We start from the raw sequence: 20155 nt of genomic DNA on the forward strand, positions 1-20155 counted from the left end.
GTTACGAATTCAAATTTTCACTCAACAGCACTACCCGATGTGAGCATCAGCCACACCCTGTACGTTAACTTAAAAAAACCAAAAGCACAACAGAATGCTAGAGAAATAAAAGGTTTATTTTCATTAATTCACCTCTTACAATAAACTTTAGTACAGTGTATTTAAGGTCAAGAACAGGACAGCAGGATCTGTTTCAAAGGGCCTATGACACACACAACTTTACCTCACAGGTAGGGACAGGAGTGCTGCTCCCCAGGAAACTGCTGTCCCTCTGTTAATATGCCAGGAGAGCAGAGCTGCTGCAACCCACAGTGACATGGACCCACGAGGAGAATCTGACTATTAATGGTCATCAAACAGCTCGTTAGTTCCACACTCTACATTCATATTAGTAACAGGGTTAGATCCTCAAGAGCACCTGTTTTATCAGATTTCACCCAGGACTGTCAAAGGGGAGATGGCTTGTACCCCAACCTAAGGTGGACAGAGCTGAAAATAAATCCAAGACCACTTTCTTTACACTTGCTTTTCGAAGCCCATTGGATGTTACAACATCCTGTTACAAGGCTGTAATATTAAGAACATAGAAAGTTCTAATTCTTTGGGACTGGGTTTGTTTTCAGCCACCAGGGTATTTCACAACACAAAAGACGAGCCAAGAGTTTGGATTTTAATATTTACTGTAATGGAGAAAAATGTCATTGCAATAGTCAAGCAGAATGCTGGGTACAGTTGTTCACAGCACATGAAACATGTTTGCTTCATCTGTGGAATGGACTCCCACTGTGTGCAAGGGAGTCCATTAAAAACACAACCCCTCTAATGGAGTATCCAGGTAGTTATAAAATATTATGTACACATATGGCCCCTGGGAGTTACTAAAGTGACCACTACCACCTGGCAGGGGGTAAAGAAAAGCAGAAATCCAGGACATGTCATGTGTTTGGTGGCAGGAATCAGGACAGGTGTAGAGGTGTGATTGTCCTAATGAGGAGGAAAACTCCCCCCAATGTCCTTTTCCCTCAGTGAGGCAGCACTCAGCTTCTCACCCTTACTGAACACACACTGCTGACAGCTGAGCAGCCTCCAGAAACACACGTGAGGAATTCCCAGGCTTTTGTTTATGGGGTCATTTGATAAACACCCAGCAAGATATGGTGGTCAAGGGCACAAGGAAATTGTTATGGATTCACAGGCTTGTGGGCTAAACTGCAGCCAGAGCCACGAATGCAATTCTCCCACCACCTCATGTGATGCAATGGATTATTTATTTGATCTATCAGTCACAAACCACACCAGTGCCACTGGTCCCCCTGGGATTCAAGGCTAAAAAACCCCAACTGCTTAAAACTATCCCAGAAGTGGCAGAGCAAACACTGAGAGCAGCCTGTGCTGCTGCCAGCCCCCAGCCCAAGCACGTGGAGGGACAGCAAGGCACACACAGCATGCAGCTGGCACACACGGGTTACCTGTCCAGGGATGGGGCTGGCTCTCAGGGGAGTGCTTTGAGTAAATGCCACAGCTTGTCCAGCGGCCCAAAGTCCTCCTGGGAAGTGCAATATCAATTTTGCTTAGAAAAGGCAAGACTGCAAGGCTTGTTCTTGCCTCTCTGTCGCACAGTGCCATGGATTAAATACTCAGCTTCTATTCCAACTGAAAGAACCATCTTGGTGTTTCTCCCTACAGATTGTCTGTATTTGAGGAGAGGCTACAAGAGAGCTTGGAGAGAGCTGTGGTGGTGACCTACCACTCCCCAGCTGCCTGTTTAATCCCTCCAGCTGGTTCAGCAGGGTGGAGGACAGAACTCCTCTTAAGTATCTTAAAATCAGCTCCCACAAATTGCTGTTACATCGATGGATTCAGCACCAGAGGAATTTGCATTTTATCACAAACTGCTGCAGCAATTCCATATCTACTCCAGCCAGACCTGCAAGAGTCCATGGATCAACCCCAGCTTACAAACCTGCAGCAGCTGTTTGGGAACAGCCACCTGCACACATCACCTTAAACTCACCTATTTCCTCTTGCATGAAGCCAGCAGTACAGACTTCACCTGCCCCAACAACCAAACAGGCAAAGAAAATAAAACATGGTTACCACAGAGGAGTAAACCAAGACAAACTGTTCAGAATTTCAAGTCTGGCAGTTTTTTTAACTAAGGCTGGAGACTCTCTCACAAAAAGACAAGTTGTTGACATCAAAGTGGCCCACGAACCACAAAGTGGAGCTTTAAGGGACATACACATCAGAGAAACCTTTACACACTGAGTGGTGGAAAGACTTACCCCAAGTTTCAGATATGATCTGGGCTGCCTGTTGAACTGGAAAAGGAGAATGAGCAGCTCAGGAAGCAAAACAATTAAGACCAAAACAAACCCCAAATTGGTTAAAAGTTCTTTGCAAAGAATTAACCCACATCAAAACCACCAGCAAATCATCAATGAACCAAGAACAGTAACAGATTTTCCAGAAAGGTTTGTCTACACAAATTTTGTAATACCCAGGTTACTCCTCCCATTCCCTTCCCTAAGATCCTGAGTTAAGACTGCATGGAAAAACCTGGAACATTCAAAAGAAGGGAAGGATGGGGAGAAAAGGAGGTAGGAGGTATGCACTGAAACTGTTGGTAAATGAAAGGGTCCTGGAGCTTCTTGGATGGGGAGAAGGAGTGCTCAGTGGGGCAGAGAGGCAGGGATACCCCAAAGGGACTATCCCACATTCTGTTTGTTCCCTGGGAGTGCAGCAGGAAGCATCCAGAGCCAACCAGGGCACCTGCATGTACAGCCACCCCAAAATGCCAAAAGGTGTTTAAATGAGTGTAAATGTCACCCCAGAGCAAGTGGGGAAATTCAGATACCTGGAGACTCTGAAAGCCCAGCTCTCCCCCCTGCAGGAGCACAGCTGGGAGCCCCTTGGGACAGCACAGGAGGGCAAAGGGTTCTTTCTGATTGTCAGAGAGGCTGGGAACAGCAGGGGCTCTTTCATCACTTTTCACTAGAATGAAAACGTGCAACATTTGAGAAAAGACCTACGAGTAACTCAGGTTTCACTGTATTCCCATGAAATAATCCCACTCTCACTGATCCACTCTGACAGAACTGAACAACCAGTGTGGGTGGGTGGCTCATGGCTGGGTGTCACTCCTTTGCTCAGGCTGTTGACCCAAGGTTTTGAGTCAGAGACAGACTTAAACCTGCAATACACCCGAAAAAAAAATCCACTGCCTCAAGCTCTCTTTTAGCAAGGGTTTTGTGTCCAACCAATCATCCATTCATAAACAAACTCTGCAGCCTCTCTATAACACACAAATACAAAATATTTAATACACATAGAAACATCCTGAAGTAATTTCATAAAGAAAGATTGTGCTTTTGTTTCATACAGAGCTATTGCACTTGCCTCCAGCTTGGGAAAGCCAAGTACACCAACACCAATCCTGTGAAGTTTAGTCACTGAGGAGAGAATCAAAGGAATGTCAAGAGATAAGTGCAAATGAAACGGGTGCTTTCAAGCACACACAAATGTAACCACTAAATTATTAAGAGAGAGATCTTTGATTTTCCAAGTAGAACTGTTAGAGACTAACTCTACAGAAATCCTTGGAACCAAAGATCTGAGGAAAGAAGTAACAGGCTTAATGCTCCCAGAGACGTTTCACAGCCCGATACAGGCTACAGCTTTTCCCTGGGCATCATTAAGGAATACTGTTGGATTCATGGAGTGTCTCAATTCCTACCCACCCTCAACTTCTGAGCTTCTGAATTTTCAGTACACAACAGATGCTGGTTTTATGCATCAAAACAAATCCACACCCTCATGTCTTATAAAGACACATCAAGCCTAACAAACGGGTTTATTTCCTAGGCTCATCAGGAGTGACACTGCAGACACTAGCACTCGATCTGGGAGCGCGGCATCCTCCGTAAGCTCAGGGAGTATCGGTGGATCTCCTGCATCTGCCTTTCCTGCATCTGCCTGATTCTATCTTTTTGCCACATGAGATTTTGTGGCATGGGGTACCTCTGTGTTCCCTGCAGGCACCTGAAGGGGATTCTCACGTGGCAGGCAGTGGCTCTGCAGCGGGGCTGTGGCATGGGGGGCAGGAGCATCCAGCGCTTGCGCTCGGCGCAGTAGCGATAGGCCTCCTTCCTGTACTGCTTGTCAATGTCATCGCTGTTCTTCCAGCCCCCAATGATAAACACGTCATCTTTGTAGTAACAAATAGCTGCTCCTTCAATGCTCAGCACCTCGGGGGGCAAGGATTCCAGGATTTCATCCGAGGCCCTGCTGGAGATCTTTCCCTTGGCCTCCTCGTTGTCTATGGGGTAACTCTTGGGGCAGCACGATGCCGTGTGGTAGAAGTTGGTGCTGGCCACAGACATCTGGAAGGAGCAGTAGTTGTCGATGAGGGGCAGGGATTCCACGTCCTGCCACTGCCTGGTTTCAGCATCGTATCTGATAATAACAGCCCTGAGCCCGTCCTCGCTGTCGCTGTCGACCGGGGTGCGGGCGGCCACGTACACGTACCGGTCCTCCACGGAGACAGCCTTGACATCCCGCAGGATCTTCGGCGCCGACTCCAGGTTCAGCCATTTGTCCTGCTCAGGATTATAAATGGCCACATCTTTAAAGCCTGGGCTGAAATTGCCGTGCCCGCCAATACTGTACAAGTTGCCTTTCACTTCAGTAAGGCCAAAGGAATGCTTCCTGGTGATGAGGTTTGAAACCTGCTCCCAAATATTTCTGTTTGGATTGTACCTCTCCACAGTCTTGGCAAAGCCTGGTTCCATGGAGCCGGCCACATACACGTAGGACTCTGTCACGGCCACAGCGTGCCCATCCAGGTGGTTGTGGATGTGAGGCAGGTTGACCCACCTGTCCTCATCGATGAAGTAGCCCACACACTCGCTCAGGTAATCGCCACCCTCGGACACACCGCCGATGACCATGATGACGTCCATGTTCTGGCCAAAGCGTGGCAGCAGTGCAGCAGGGCAGGCTGAGTGCTGCAGGTTCCCTGATTGCAGGTTCTCAGAGCGCAGGGCATGGCTCTCCACGGCCTCGGACACCAGCTTCACACAGGCCTCGCTGCTCGACACCAGCCGCTCGGATTTCACGTGGCGAGTCAGGTACGTGGGTTTCATCTGAGACAATCTTAGCAGCTTAAAGAGATCTTCAAAGTACCTCTCTCTTTCCTCAGGGTTTTTCTGAACCCACTTCAAAACAGTCTCAAAGAGGATTTCTTCAGAGTCCACCGTGATCTCCGAGTCTGAGAGCCAGTCGCGGACAAGGTGAAATGGCAAAGTGTAGAACTCCTCATCTTGGATGACTTTGTGGAAGTTCCTCCTGATCATATCCTGCGCTTTGAGGGCCAGCTGATTCAGGGAATACATGTGGGCCAAGCTGTGAACCGCCACACAGTTGGAAAGATTCAGCTTCTTCTTCAGAAACTCTCCGCAAAAATCCTTCAACCGGGTCAGCAGAAACCTACAGACAAACAAGGGAGTTAGACATCCCTAGAGGTGTTCCAGGCCAGACTGGATGGGGCTTGGAGCAACTGGGATAGAGAACGTGTCCCTGCCCATGGCAGGGGGTGCAACGAGATGAACCTCTAAGGTCCCTTCCAACCCAAACCAGTGCGCGATCCTCTGCTGCAGTGACCCGGTCCCTGCCAGCCCCCGCCAGGGCCGCACTTACCTGTCCGCCATCTCCAGCACCTCATGGACGTTGCCGGGGCTCACGCGGATGGTGCCGGTGTACATGAAGCCGATAACGGCCTCCACCGTGTCGGGGTCGGGGCCGCCCTCCGAGCTCCACTTCTGCAGCTCCACGCGACCCGAGCGCGACTCCGCGAACCCTCCCGAGAGCAGCGGCGTGAAGTACTCGGTGGCGGCGGCCAGGACGGACCGGTGCGCCCGGTACTCGCGGGCCATGCCCGCGCCGCCGAAAGCCAGCGTGATGTCGCAGTACAGGCCGTGGCGGCGCTGCTCGTTCTGCCGCCAGGCCAGGTCGGAGCAGTGCGCCGGGCACCCGAACTCCTCCGCCTCAGCCTCTCCATCCGCCGCGCTCCCGCGTGGGGCCCCGCGCTCCGCCTCGGCCGCCGGCGGGCCAGGACCGGGGCCGGGACCGGGGCTGGGACCGGGCTGCGGCTGCGGACAGGCCGCGGCCGCCGCCATCTTGTCGGACATGGCGGGCGGGGCGCGGCGCCGCCCCCTGGCGGAGAGAGCGCGCGTTGCAGGGCAATGGTGGCGACGCCGTGAGGGGAGCGGCTGCCAGCGCAGCGCCCGGGACCCGCCAAGACCCCGCGGCTCTCCACGAGAGCCCGCCTTCCCTTCACTCGGGACCCCCATACAGCCCGGGAGCCCCCGGAACCGCCCGGGACACCGCGTCCCCTCACCCCGGACCCCTCGGGACTTTGCCGCATCCCCCGTGCCCTCAGGCCGGGACCCCTCGGCTCTCCATCCCCTCAGCCCGGAGCCCCCAGGACCCCGCGTCCCCTCAGCCCGGACCGCTCGGCACTTTCTCGTATCCCCCCATCCCCTCAGCCCAGAACCCCCGGGCCCCCGCGTCCCCGTCGTGGCAGGGCCCCGGTGCCTTTCCACTCGGAGACTCAGGCAATCCTCATCCTTTTCTTCTTCCCCGTGCCCTCCCTGCACCTGGGCAATTAGGAATTCTCTCACTCCATGGTACATTGGGTTTTTAATTACAACGCAGTAAGGTGTATAGGTGGTTATTTCATGTTTGCTATACACACAGTGCAGTTCTCTAACTCTTGTATAATGGTATCAGAACTAGCTTGTGTCCTTCTGCTTATTCTCTACTTAAATTTTGTCTTTTTGACCTTTTTCCACCCAAGGTGAAGTCTGTCTGCAGTTTGTTTTTATTTCTCCCCTTCTAAATCACCTGAAACAGACCCTGAGGAGTAATTGCTTTGAAAGTTATTTTGTTAAATGACAACTTGTCACATCCCCTTAGACACTGTTTAGGGACAACTCACACAAATCACACATGGAAAGAGAATAAATTAGTAACGTGTATTTATTTGCATTTGGTTACAGTACACAGACAAGGAGGACACTGAAATTATTACTGAGATATTTTTGCAGCTGCAGATTACATGAGTGACAGTGCACAGAGCAGCAGTCAGAGGAAAGGAGAGGTTGTTTGCATAAATACAGACACTGGAGTACAGGGATTTCACAGTTTTCACAGCAGTATGTTACAACTTTACACTTTAAATTACTACACCAGCTTGAGTAACATCGGTTATACTTTAGCAGTGGTCCCAGGATTCAGGTACAGTCAGACCAAGGACAAGAACATGATAAACAAATTGAAAAACAACAGATAAAAAAAAAAAAAATCCAAAGTGATGGCTTATGGGAATGACAGGCACGTTCCCCTCATGGGAAAGGTACAGCTTGTTACCAGAGTTCAGTAAGGCATACCTATGAGCCAAACTCTACCCCCCAAACCCTAAATCACTTCTGGAACAAAATGAAATGAGAATAGAAAAAAATAAAAGTGTGAGAGACGGTATTAAATACAGCAGGTAACAGAGGGAATAGCACAAGTTTTGGTTTTATTAGAGTAAGTTTCTATCCTTATAAAACAGTCGCTTTGCACAGTTTGACCAGGCAGCTCGACATCTCTGTCCCAATAATCATCTTTACACATCACAGTCCCACTGTGGCTGTCCCCTGGCCAGGTTTCTGTCCTGGTGCACTCCAAGGCACCAGCAGCTTCTCACATGGTCATGTGCTCCGGCAGGACGTAGGAGATGTCATCCCAGGGGTGACGGTACAGACCCTGCTTCAATCTCTTCTGGTCCAGGTAGTGCCCTGAAAGGAGAGTGGTTTATGTTACAAAATCCCCATCCCTCCTTTTAAGTCTTTGCCTTGAGTTGGATTTCTGGGGTGCATTAAATCCCCCCCTGAGTTTCAGGTTTTTCTGGTGTTCCTAAGGCAGGGCAGCCCCAGGAGGAGGGAAGGGGCAGGGGGATGTGGTGAACTCACCAATGAATCCCATACTCCTGCCCAGCACAAAGATGCCATTGAGAGCTCCTATATCAATATATTCATCTGCTTCTTCCCTGCAAAACAAAGGAAAATGATTCCTTAAACAGATGATTACCAGGAGCCATTCAATATCAGATGGGCTGCCACCTGCTCTAGTGCCACAAGCCACACAAATTCCCCTGGCAGCTTTCTGCCCCCAAAAGTCAAGCCAGGCTGTATCCTTGCCATGTCATGGAATTCTGCCCCTCAGGAGCTGGCAGTGCAGCTTCACATGATGCAAGAACAGCTTCCCCTCACTCACCGTGTGAAAGAGCCACAATTCCTGAGCACGTCAACAAAGGCCACTCCAATAAAGCCATCTACATTCAGGATAAGGTTTGGTTTCTGCAGGAAATAAAACACATGCAATAAAGATGTCAACAGTGCAAATGGTGTTTACATGGCACCTTTCACTGATGATTTGAGGGCTGCCTGTAGCTGGGGGCACACCAGCCCAGCAGCCTGAGCAAGAGCTACACTTAATGGAAATGCTGGAAAATCAACCCAAAACCCTCTAGAGTCACCCCCCAGAGGTTCCTAGCAGCCAGCAGCCTGGGATTTACACCCAGCAGTGCCACTGTGGCCACACAGATGATGGTTTGGCTTGTTCAGCATTTTCCTGGTAGCCAAATGCCTTCAACCCTTCCCAAACTGCAGCTGTACTTGGCTTCAAGTCCACCCCAGACACAATCCCCAGCAACAATTTATGAAGCACTGCACTGAAAATCCAGCTGAGGGCCCAGTCACCTTCCCTGCCATGAGAAGCAGTGGCCAGAGCATTCAGAGCTGCTGCCCCTCACCTTGGAAGTCGTGATTTTTTCTACTTCGAGCGCGTAGTCCAGCAGGGGAGTGGCTGGGAAGTGCTGCTTCACATAGTCCTTGAGAATCTGAACTCTCATGTCAGGGTTGTTTATCTGCAAGTTCACAGCACATTAACAGTCAGTGATGTTGCCTCTCACTGATACCGTTTGTAGATTTGGGAGAATTTGGTCAATAGCTGCCTCTGAAACTTGCCGATTTTCTTTCCTTTGTTTTTGCTCTCCCCCACCCATTTGTAAAAATCCCTCAAAGTTTCTCCTAATGCAGTTTTCTTACTGATTTCACTCGGTGTCCAATGCCCATGATCAGCTTCCCTTCTTTCTTCATCTTATTCACAAATTCCATGGGGATAATCCCACTGTCAAAAGCTTTGCTGAACATCTTGGCTGCAGCATCAAGTGCTCCCCCAAACCGGTCACCCTGGGTGCAGAACAAAGGCAATTACATCAAAGGACTCAACAATTAAGATACAAACCCAAGATTATCTCCCCCATCCACCCTCCTGATCTCTGGAATTCATGACATTAGAGTTGGGCAGGCACCTGAGAGAAAGCATTTGCTTATCTCTCACAAGAATGCCAATTTGCAGCCAGTGCATCTCTGCTAGAGACAATGTGGGGGGAAATGCAATTCAGTGTCTGTTTTAGCAAATCTTGTCACAGTTCAGGCACCAGAGTCAACACTGACAGCAATTTGGCTGCTACAAAATATTTCTAGACTCAAAGGAGTCAAACTAGTCTGACTTACTGGAAAAATGGACCAGATTTGAAACCAAAATCAAACTACTACAGTTGAAATTCAAAGTTTGAGTGGACACACACCACACCAGTCTGTGACTGCAGCCAACCCAAAAATAAATAGTAATAAAAGCTAGAAGAGTAATGAGTAACAAAGCTAAACCTCCTGAATATCAGGTACTCACAATAGTAAGAAGGCCTGAAGTGAGGCTTGAAACCAGATCTTTGCCAGCCCTGGCACAGACAATGGTGTTGTGGGCTCCAGACACGGCTGGCCCGTGGTCTGCTGTCACCATCAGGCACATCTCAATGAACTGGCAGGCGTACCTGGGCAACCTGGGCACAGACACCACATCAGTCAGGGACACAACACAAATGCAGATGTTTGTAAAGTCCCCAGCCCCTCCAGAGTTGAGGTGACACAAGTAGTCACAGAGTGTGAATCAGGCCTAGAATACAGAAGTTTCCTCAATGCACCACAAGACTTGTGGAAAACTTCATCCTGAGATTAAAACACACTGTATGCAACCCAAAATGCTGATAGAGTGTCATGGAGGAAACACAGAGATGGCATTCCAGTGAATCTACCTTCACAAAGGAATCCTGGAGTTACTTTTTTTTGCTTAGAAGTCCATTAATAAACAAGCAAAACGACAAAGAATTTGCAAGAACCACCTCACCTCCTCTGAAACCAGAGCAGGCCTAGAACCCCTCCAATTCCCATCTCCTCTTTGAAGACCTCAGTGATGGGCATGCCAGCATAGATCAGCTCCTGGCCTCGCTCGTCACAGATGCTGGTCATGAAGGAAGCAGGTTTGCGGATCAGCCCCAGCTCCTGGAATTCAGGGTGAAACAGGATGTTAAACACCCCACTGCAGCAGAGAGGGCAAACAGCAACACCTCAGGCTTGCCCTCAGAGCAGCTTCCACAGCCCAAAATCAGCACAGCTCACAAAGTGACACTACAAAGCACAAGGTACAACCCCAATGTGGCATCCAGAATCACAGCCAATGCTCTGGCAGATTCCAAGAAACCCAAAAGCAGCTAAACCAGCACAGCTCACCCTTGCCCAGGAGTAATCCATGGGTACAGTGGGAGGAGGCACTTCCTCAGCTGGTTCAATCACTCTTTTGGCCACAAGATCCTGGTACACAGACCTAGGGAGAGAATCCATTCAGTAACTTCGGTCCTTCTAAAAGATCCAAGAGAGGTTAAAACCCCTTAGACCTTAAAACCCCACAATAAGTAGAATCTGCTTTCCTTAAGCAAAAATATATTCCCTATCAGGCCAGAATCAGTGTCCTGACAGTGCTGAAGGTGTCCTGTGAGTGTGACTTACTGAATGACCTCTCCCAGCTCATCAAAACTCCGGGGAACAAACACTCCAGCTTCCTTTAAGGCTTTGTTCTTTGCTACAGCAGTTTCAGAGGCCTGGTTGGCACAAGCTCCTGCATGGCCAAACTGCACCTACAAACAGGAGAAGAGAGCACTAAGGAATACAGATTGTTACCTGCAGAGTGCAACAGAACAGAGTCCTGACTGGGAACAGCAGTGGCTGCACATCTGTCTCATCTAGGCTGCCAAAACTCCTGGTTACAGTCAGAGCCAACAGGGATGTTCTGAACTGGAATCACTCCAGGCTCATTCAATTTCTGGCTCCCTAAACTGCCCCTCTTCAGAGCTGTTTAACATAGATCTTTGCCATTCCCACTCCAGAAACAGGCAGCTATTGGAATTTGTTACTTTCCCTGGCATCTTTGGGGTCCCTTCACAAGTAAGCAGAATCCTCTGGAAATTTCCTGTGACAGAACTAGAGAAGCACAGGATATCTTTAACTTTATAATTTATATTTATGAACTTTTGCACATTAAAGTTACTACTGCCAGTTCTGGAAGGTTTAGGTACAATGAATGAAGTTGTGTTTTATTTCCTGTTGTGGATATATTCCTATTTTATGCATTTTCCCCCATTTTTACACATACCTCTGAGGAGAACATGGTGGCACAGGTACCAATGCACCAGCACACCACTGGCTTGGTGATCCGGCCCTCTTTAATACCCCTGCAGATCTTGTACTCTTCTGTGCCTCCAATCTGAAGGAGAGAGAGATGGTTTCAAGCTGCACTTTTGCTAAAACCAGCTCCAAAACACACAAAGAAGCATTGCTGAGAATTTTCCTCCTTTTTCACAGAATAATGGCTTAAGTGTCATAACAAAACCTCCTGATTTTTCTTTTTATTTATTTTAAGTAGGGAAGACTATGCTTGCCTGTGGAATACATTCAATTTCTTTTGACGAAAGCAGCAAGAAATAAAATTTGGAATATTCAGGAACAGTAGAAGCTGCAATTTAGGATCCTTGTAACCAGGTCAGATGCTCCCAAAACAAAAACCACACACAGGTATTTCTCAGAGAGTTAAGTGGTCTCACTCACCTCCCCCAGCACTACAATCATCTTCACTCCTGGAGTATCCTGATAACGCAAGACATGATCCATAAAAGTTGAACCAGGATATCTGTGTGCAATCAGAAGAAATGGTAGAAATTTATTACATATATTTTTCGGAAAGAAAAACTAACACCCAACCTGCTCTTGTTGCAGCCCGAATTGCAAACAGCAACACTTCCTTCTCCAAATTACCAACAATTCCTCTGCTGACCAACTTGAAAACCAGTGCCAGCTGAAGGTGCCAGCTCATACCTGTCCCCTCCAATGGCCACCCCCTCGTAGACCCCGTCAGTGGTGCGGGAGATGATGTTGTTGAGCTCGTTGGACATCCCTCCAGAGCGGGACACGTAGGCCACGCTGCCAGGGCGGTACAGCTTCGATGCCAGGATGTTATCCAGCATGCCTCCTGTGTTGCCTATTTTAAAGCAACCTGGCTTGATCCCACCAACCTGGAAGAGAAAGGTGTAAAGCTCTTTAAAATTGTGAAACTCAGGAACATTTGTGTAAGGCAGCACTTCCATAGAGAAAGGAGGATGGAGGATGGCAAAGACTTTAAGGTGGGAGACTAGCATGCACTTCCTGTGAGTAAAGACAAAGTGGATTGTCTTTATTGCAGAAAGCTGATCTGAAGGTTAAGAAAGACAGGAGAAGGTGGCCATCAGCACTTACAGTTGCAGGCCCAATGATGGTGACTCCCTTTTTATCAGCTGCCTTGATCAGTTTGCGTGTCAGGGCCTCCGGAATGCCCTCAGCAATAATGGCAATGGTGCGGATCTGCCAATGGTGAGAGAAAGAAAATCACTGGTACCCCACAGAGCTGCCCCTGCCAGGCCCCTGGGAGGTCACCCTGTGCATTCTCATCCAGGAAGGCCCCAGTGCATGAATCTGCAGGTTGCCATGATCTTCACAACAGCCTCAATGCTCTGGTCAGGGAATTTTCTCCCCCTTGCACATCAGAGCAGCACTGAAGTAGTTACTGCTAACCCAGAAACACCAAGTTCCTCTTAAACAAATTGCAAGTCCAGCATTAGGATTTGCCAGGGACCCTCAGCATCCTCCTTACATTCTGTAAAGGGTTAGAATTGGGGGTTATCTACTAACTCAGAAAACCAAGACAATTTGCTAATGCCATCATGGTTTAAGAAACACCAGTATCCTGCTGACAGGGTCACACAGAATCACAGAATCACAGAATTTCAAGACTGGAAGAGACCTATAAGATCATCTAGTCCAGCCGATGTTCTAACTGTTCAACTAGATCATGGCAGCAAGTGCCACATCCAGTCTTTTTTTGAATTCTTCAAGGGATGATGCCTCTACCACCTCACTGGGTAAATGATTCCTTCTTCGTTTAGGCTTCTTCTGGATCCTGCACTCACCTGAGGATAATTCATGGTTTCAACAGTGCTGTCATAGGCAGAGCGCAGGGACGCAAAGTTGATGAGAACATCCACCTCTGGGTGCTTCCTCATGGCATCTGACATGTTCTTGTAGACTGGGATCAGGATCTCCTTGTGGCCCCAGTAGAACTTCTGCCTGTGGTCACCCCTGTGGAAGAGAAGACAGAAAAGCCCTGACCTGAAGGCTGCTGGAAAGGCAAAGGGACACAGTGCATGCAGACAGAGGAGTTTACAAACCCCATGTTCTCAGTCCCTGAGACTGACTGAGACACTCACGAGCACGTGAGCGTGTCTGGGGAGGGACCATATGACAGCAGAAGGATCTTCAGAGAATAGGACAGAGCAGCATATGGAAGGAGACGGGCTAATGGGGACAGAGGCATCCAGCAAGATGAATAAGCTCTCCCACAGTGAAGTTACCAGAGCCTTAACTCTACTCCAAGCTGGAAGACAGAATGAGGCACAGAAAGAGTAATGAATGAGAGGCGTGCAAAGCTGTGTCACTGGGCTGGGCTAACACTGGACTGAGGGAACAGCAAACCAAGATCTGTAGTGAACAGCCAGGACAGCCATGGGAGGGCCAGTCAGCTTCCCAATCCTGCTACAGGGGGATTCTGTGTCATGGATATATTTTATGAGAAATCCTTTTGCTAGGATCTTTTCTCCTGAGAAGCCTCAGAAATGAAATGTAAACAATGATTATCTGCTGCTGTGCAATGCAACAGGTGCATCTTTGATTGGTCTCATGTGTTTGTTTTTAATTAATGGTCAATCACAGTCCAGCTGTCTCAGACTCTCCAGTCAGTCACAAGATTTTATTATCATTCCATTCCTTTCAAGCCTTCTGATGAAATCCTTTCTATTCTTTTAGCATAGTTTTAATATATAATTTCCTTTTAATATATCATAAAATAATAAATCAGCCTTCTGAAACATGGAGTCAAGATTCTCATCTCAAGTCAGGGTTGCCTGCAAATTCAACAATTCTGCCCATCCCACAGGCACTGGAGGGGCAGCACCTGGGAAGGTTTCACTGTAGGTATTTATACACAGCAGATGCTCTGACTGGAACTGCAGTGAAGTCTGACTGAGCAGTTATTTGTGTGTGTGGGTACTGGCTGTGCTCCCATACCAGTACATTCACAACAGAACATTCCAGGTTTTGCCAGCCTGGCTCCCTCCAAAAGGTCAAGCAGAATCAGATAATTACAGGTAGCCTTTAACTTCAATCCCTGTTGCTTTTTCCTCCTTAATCAAGTGCAGCACTGCCTGAGGCTGCCACTCACATTTGGACATGGCTGTGCCTGCTCTCAGTACCCTGAGGTTTGCCCTTGCTGAGAAGTTATTACAGAGCTGCAATTACCATCAGAGCTGCAGAATAACTGTACAAGGTCTTAATTGTCAAGAGGAGAAATTCTCTGCAGGACAGAGGCTGATTAGACATCAGCTCTCCAGGATGTCTGTAAATACCACAGGAATGAACCAAAGCTCCTGCCAGGCTCTGGGCTCCCACCTCACTGTTCTGGAAGCAACAGCTGCTGTTTCCTTTCTCCCTATTTTCCCTATCCCCACACTGAGGAGGAACAATAAAACAGCTCATGCACACCCAACAGCCCTTCTCATCCCTGTAGGGATGGGTAAAAGAGGGTCAACACCACAAGGGAACTCTCTATTCCACCAAAGGATCCACAGGCTTCCTGCCTGCTAAGAAATCCCTATTGCAAAGAAAATGAACAAGATTTTATTTTTTTTTTTAAATTTTGTTTGGCTTTGGTTTGTCAGCAGAGCTGCTATGATTGTGGATAATATTTGGAGGAGTAATTCCTGCTGCTGCAGGCACAAATTAAGGTGTCTTAGACAAGCACATGGCCAACAGCAGGTGAGTGGAAGAAGCCTTACACAGCCTGCCTGCCTTTGCTGAGCCAGGGGGCTGGAAAGAAAGCCAAGGTAGCCAAATCTTGTCACTGTCATATTTTCTGAAAAATCCCTTTGCCAGGATTTCTGCTCCTGGGAAGATGAGAAGCCTTAGAGAAAAACCAATATTATCTCATTTGCTTCTCCCCATTTTGCTGCTTTGGAATTGTTTACCAACAGGTGCATGTTTGATTGGTTTCATGTGAATTGTTTTTTACCTAATAACCAATCACCATCAGCTGTGTCAGACTGAGGAGTCAAGTTTTCATTATCATTCTTGTTAAGCCTTCTGTCTGTATCCTCTTTCATTAGTATAGTTTTAGTACAGCATTCTATATTATAGTAACATAAAATAATAATTTAGCCTTCTAAGAACATGGAGTCAGATTCACTCATCTCTCACCTTCTCCTGGGGACCCCTGCAAACGCCACAGACATCTTTTAAAAAGTGGAACTTCAGTTCCGTGGTGAACTTCAAACTAAGCTGTTTGAACAGCACAGCCCAAAATCAATGGTTGAAGAAAGCAGCCTACAAAGCCAACCCAGGGTGGAAAGGAGCAGAGGGAAGGTGTTCCAGCAGGGATGGAGACCAGGGCAGAGCCCCACTACAGAACCACAGAGACTGAGAGAGGAGGAAGGTCACAGAAGAGCTGGAGGGAAGTGGAAATGTGACACAGTCACAGGTACTTACGTGAAGGGATAAACCATGGCAGCCACTGAGGGCTCATCCCTGGAGCAAATATAATCAAAGTCCAGCATTCCTTGGACAGCCCTGGTCTGCATCCCCCACACAATGGCCTTGGTGTGACGGCTGAACAGGGTTGTGGCTTTACCTGCTCACAAAGAGGGGAAAAAACCAAAAATCAATCTGTCACCGTCGTATTTTCTGAAAAATCTCTTTGCCTAAGATTTTCTCCTGGGAAGCTAAGAAGCCTCAGAGAAAAATGAAAATAATAATTATCTGATTTGTTTCTCTTGTGTTTTGCTGCTTTGGAATGTGGTTTGAAGATTGTTTATCCAACAGGTAGTTGTTCCATTAATTTAATGTGAATTGTTTTTACTTAATAACCAATCATGGTCAAACTGTGTTGGACTCTGAAGAGAGAGTCACAAGTTTTTCATTAGTATCTTTTAGCCTTCAGTTTGTATCCTTTCTCTATTCTTTAGTATAGTTTAGTATAGCATTCTTTAATATAATATAAATCATAAAATAATAAATTAGCCTTCTAAGAACATAGAGTCAAATTTATCTTTCCCGCCTTCAAGGGGGTCCCTGAAAATATCACACCAATCCAAGTTCAAACTCGAGCAAGACACAAACTGCAACTTCACCAAATGCCTGCTGAAAGGCTCCTGGATGAGAATTCCCCCACCTCCAAACTGAACCCAGGAGATGAAATGGAGTTTGTAGGATGGAGTAGGCACACTGGGCAAATTAAGAAACTGTAGATGAATTTGCAATCCCTTCCTTGGATTCTGAACACAACAGCCAGGTTTTGGGGTTCACTAAAAATGGGCAAGTGAATCACAGGAGGGAGCTGGTATAGGAGAGCAGTGAAAACTGCCTCTTCTCTCATGAGCCTTTCATATTTCTCCCAGTTTTCTTATGCAAAGCTGAAGAGAACTTTGAATTTCATGTATTTATTTGCATGTAACCCAGTGTGGGTGAACCATGAGAGGCTGGTCAGGGCACCATAGCAGAATGATAGAAAACTTAAAAAAAAATAAGGAGCTCAACACACTTGGGTTTTTTTTTCTTTAGTTATCAGAATCCACCACAAATTTCATGGCTCAAATAATTTATATCAGAGTTCACATTCACTGCAACATGACTTGTTATTAGGGAACTGAAAATTCTGTTTGTCTTGCAGGTGCCTGCAGGGGGGTACTGTGAATATGTTCTCAGGAACACCACAATGCAGACCCAGAGAGGCAATGATGTTTGTTTGAGAGCAACAATCCAAGAATTCCCCTTCTGCTCTCCCTCCTCATGATAAGGGAGGTAACTTGAAGCTCTACTTTGCCTCAGTTCAGCAGTTTATTGTCACACAGCACAGAGCCCAACAGAGTTTTAAAGTCCCTACAAAATAACTTCACTGAGCTTTAATGGTTTGCTGGATTGTTAAGACAACATCTAGTTAATTTGTGACTTTTCTGTACTCTCCACACCTGATAACCAGCACCCCCTGCACTACTTTGTTTCCCTTTGAAATAAGATACCAGTTACTGGTCACTCCTTCTTTTGGAAAGCAAAGAGAACTTTTCACTAAGTGCCTCAGGCTGATCTTCTCTGTGGTGGTTGTGTGGGGGGAAGGGAAGAAAAAACAAAGTTTGTTTGAGACCTGGCCCTCTCTCCCGCAGAAATGGGAAGTATTTGTGCAGAGGCACTTGAAAAAACAGATGAGAATTCACATGGTGACAGCTAAAAATGCTGGGCAGGAGGAAAGGACCAGACAACAAACACAGCAAACTTTTGGAGAGATAAAACAGCAACAAAACTAAGAACTAAAAAAAGTCAGCTGCCAGCCAGGCCAGGCACATTCAGCAGGTCACACAGGTCCTACCTGAACCAGGTCTCGAGGCTGGGATTGAATCTGTTGGAGAGAGAATCACTCATGCAGTGGAATGACAGAGCTGACTGCTGCCAGCCCCTGGCCAGGCACCCAGGCAGGTGCTGCAGCAGCCCTGCTCTCCTCTCCACAGCACTTTGGGGTTTGCTCTTGTTAAAAAAGCAAGAAACTGGAGCCCTCTCACTGTATTTCCTCTGTTTGTGCTGTTCCTGAACATCCCAGATCAGGGCAACTCTGACTTGCTGTGTGTATGATGAGCTCATGGCACAACTGCTAAACCACTTTACATTCCAGACAAAGATAGGCACCACAAAACTGCTTCCCTTTACATCCAGGTAAAAAAGCATTTGTCTCATGCCCATCCTGCCTTTGGGAACAGCACAGCACTGCCAGCAGCACTGCCAGGGCTGGACTTACCAAGAGGAGCTGTTGGTTTTGCCTTCTTGGCTGGAGCAATGCCATCTGGTTTGGACTCAGAGAAGGAGGCAGTTCTGCTCGGGGCTGGAGTCTGAAAGATTCAGAAGCCAAGTCAGTGAGGGACAGTGCTCCAGGTATGGCCTGGGGCACAGAGGAGGAGGTGGCCTTGCTTTGGCTACACTGGTTACTACAAATAAAACCAAAAAAATGAGCTTTCAGTCAAGCAACAGAAAACTGAATGACCTGGTTGTTACTGTGATACGTTATGAAAAATCCCTTTGCCAGGATTTTTCTCCTGAGAAGCCTCAGAAAAGAAATGCAAATAATAATTATTTAATTGCTTTGAAATATAGTTTAGAAGTTATTTACTAACAAGTGCATCTTTGATTAGTTCCACATCAATAGTGTTGATTTGATAACCAATCCCAGTCCAGCTGTGTTGGGACACTGGTCAGTCATGGGTTTTAATTATCATTCTTGTCCAGCCTTCTGATGTATCCTTTCTCTTCTTTTAGTACAGTTTTACTATATCATTTTCTTATAATATAATATCATAAAATAATAAATCAGCCTTCTGAAACATGGAGTCAAGATTCTCATCTCTCATCTTGTCCTAGAAACCCTTACAACACCCAGCAGGTTCAACAGTCACACTGCCAGCTTTGAGGGGCCCCATTTTGTGCACGAGTGAGATTGGGGTGGCCTCTCCTGATAAACTACCCCAGTAAAGCCACATTTGTTTTCCTAAAGCTTCCTACAAATACACTAGTGGCCAAAATGCCTTTCCAGCCTGTTTGGATGGGCCTTTGGGATGCTCCTCACCCTGTCCCCATGGGGAGGAGCTCCTAACCATCCTACACACACACTAGTGGCCAAAATGCCTTTCCAGCTGCCTGTGGGAGGCTCCTGACCCTGTCCCCATGGGGAGGAGCTCACTAAGGGGTTGCTGCTGGCATTGAGGAGGAATTTGACAGGCCACATTTTGTGCATGAGTGAGATTGGGGTGGTCTCTCCTGATAATTTACCCCAGTAAAGCCACATTTGTTTTCCTAAAGCTTCCTACAAATACACTAGTGGCCAAAATGCCTTTCCAGCCTGTTTGGATGGGCCTTTGGGATGCTCCTCACCCTGTGCCCTGTCCCCATGGGGAGGAGCTCACCAAGGGGTTGCTGCTGGCATTGAGGAGGAATTTGAGAGGCCACATTCTGTGCATGAGTGAGACTGGGGTGGCCTCTGAACTGCCCCAGTAGAGCCACGTTTGTTTTCCTAAACCATCCTACACACACACTAGTGGCCAAAATGCCTTTCCAGCTGCCTCTGGGAGGCTCCTGATCCTGTCCCCTCCCATGGGGAGGAGCTCACCGAGGGGCTGCCACTGGCGTTGAGCAGGAAGTTGGCAGTGTGGGCTGCAGCTGGAGGCTGGTTGGGGATGGGCCGGTGGCCCAGGGCCATGCCCACGATGGCTGTCATGTGGGTCTCCGTGCCAAACACGTGGATGGGGATCCCCGTGGTCTTCCCTGTGGAAGGATACAAGAGCAGTCAGTATCCTCAGGGGAAAACACTTTCTCAAGGAGAAAGAGCTGAGGGTTTTTTTGCAGGACAATGGACACGTGCAACATATGCACAATGCAGCCTTCAGAGACCTGAGTAAGGTCACAGCACCCTTGAAGGACACAAAAGCAGAAGGAGACAGTTCAGGATGCAAAGGCAGACAAGAAAACCACAGCAAGACACATGAATAAGGACTAACTAAAATATTAAAATGAGTGTCTAGAAGGATTTAACCAGTCAT

The 20155-nt window shown here is 47.6% G+C and overlaps 2 protein-coding genes across 2 annotated transcripts in view; both read right to left on the reverse strand.

The window, feature by feature from the left end:
- Positions 1–95: 95 nt before the first annotated feature.
- Positions 96–6188, reverse strand: KLHL11 (kelch like family member 11). Its single transcript, XM_063179126.1, has 2 exons — positions 5698–6188; positions 96–5487 (listed from the first exon to the last, which is right to left on the reverse strand). The coding sequence occupies exons 1-2, from the start codon at positions 6186–6188 to the stop codon at positions 3891–3893; spliced, it is 2088 nt and encodes a 695-aa protein (XP_063035196.1). The 3' UTR covers positions 96–3890.
- An 832-nt stretch (positions 6189–7020) lies between these two features.
- ACLY (ATP citrate lyase) overlaps positions 7021–20155 on the reverse strand; it is a 28610-nt gene continuing 15475 nt past the window's right edge. The window contains exons 12-28 of the mRNA XM_063179115.1: positions 19726–19880; positions 18364–18454; positions 16068–16209; positions 13442–13610; positions 12732–12836; positions 12315–12511; positions 12048–12129; positions 11596–11706; positions 10953–11080; positions 10677–10770; positions 10294–10448; positions 9799–9949; positions 9153–9296; positions 8858–8971; positions 8320–8402; positions 8016–8092; positions 7021–7841 (exon numbers count right to left, since the gene is read on the reverse strand). Coding sequence (XP_063035185.1) covers positions 7747–7841; positions 8016–8092; positions 8320–8402; positions 8858–8971; positions 9153–9296; positions 9799–9949; positions 10294–10448; positions 10677–10770; positions 10953–11080; positions 11596–11706; positions 12048–12129; positions 12315–12511; positions 12732–12836; positions 13442–13610; positions 16068–16209; positions 18364–18454; positions 19726–19880 — 2093 coding nt within the window. The 3' untranslated portion in view covers positions 7021–7746. The remainder of the gene's footprint in view (positions 7842–8015; positions 8093–8319; positions 8403–8857; positions 8972–9152; positions 9297–9798; positions 9950–10293; positions 10449–10676; positions 10771–10952; positions 11081–11595; positions 11707–12047; positions 12130–12314; positions 12512–12731; positions 12837–13441; positions 13611–16067; positions 16210–18363; positions 18455–19725; positions 19881–20155) is intronic.

This window comes from Melospiza melodia, chromosome 30 (assembly GCF_035770615.1).
Source record: "Melospiza melodia melodia isolate bMelMel2 chromosome 30, bMelMel2.pri, whole genome shotgun sequence".
Classification (NCBI taxonomy): Eukaryota; Metazoa; Chordata; class Aves; order Passeriformes; family Passerellidae; genus Melospiza; species Melospiza melodia.

What these genes read in the sequence shown, in the direction of transcription:
- KLHL11 (XM_063179126.1), bottom strand. Translation starts at nt 6,188, where the DNA reads ATGTCCGACAAGATGGCGGCGGCCGCGGCCTGTCCGCAGCCGCAGCCC. An exon ending in GTGCTGGAGATGGCGGACAG is followed by an intron (nt 5,488 to 5,697) that starts GTAAGTGCGGCC and finishes GTTTGTCTGTAG; the next exon opens with GTTTCTGCTGACCCGGTTGA.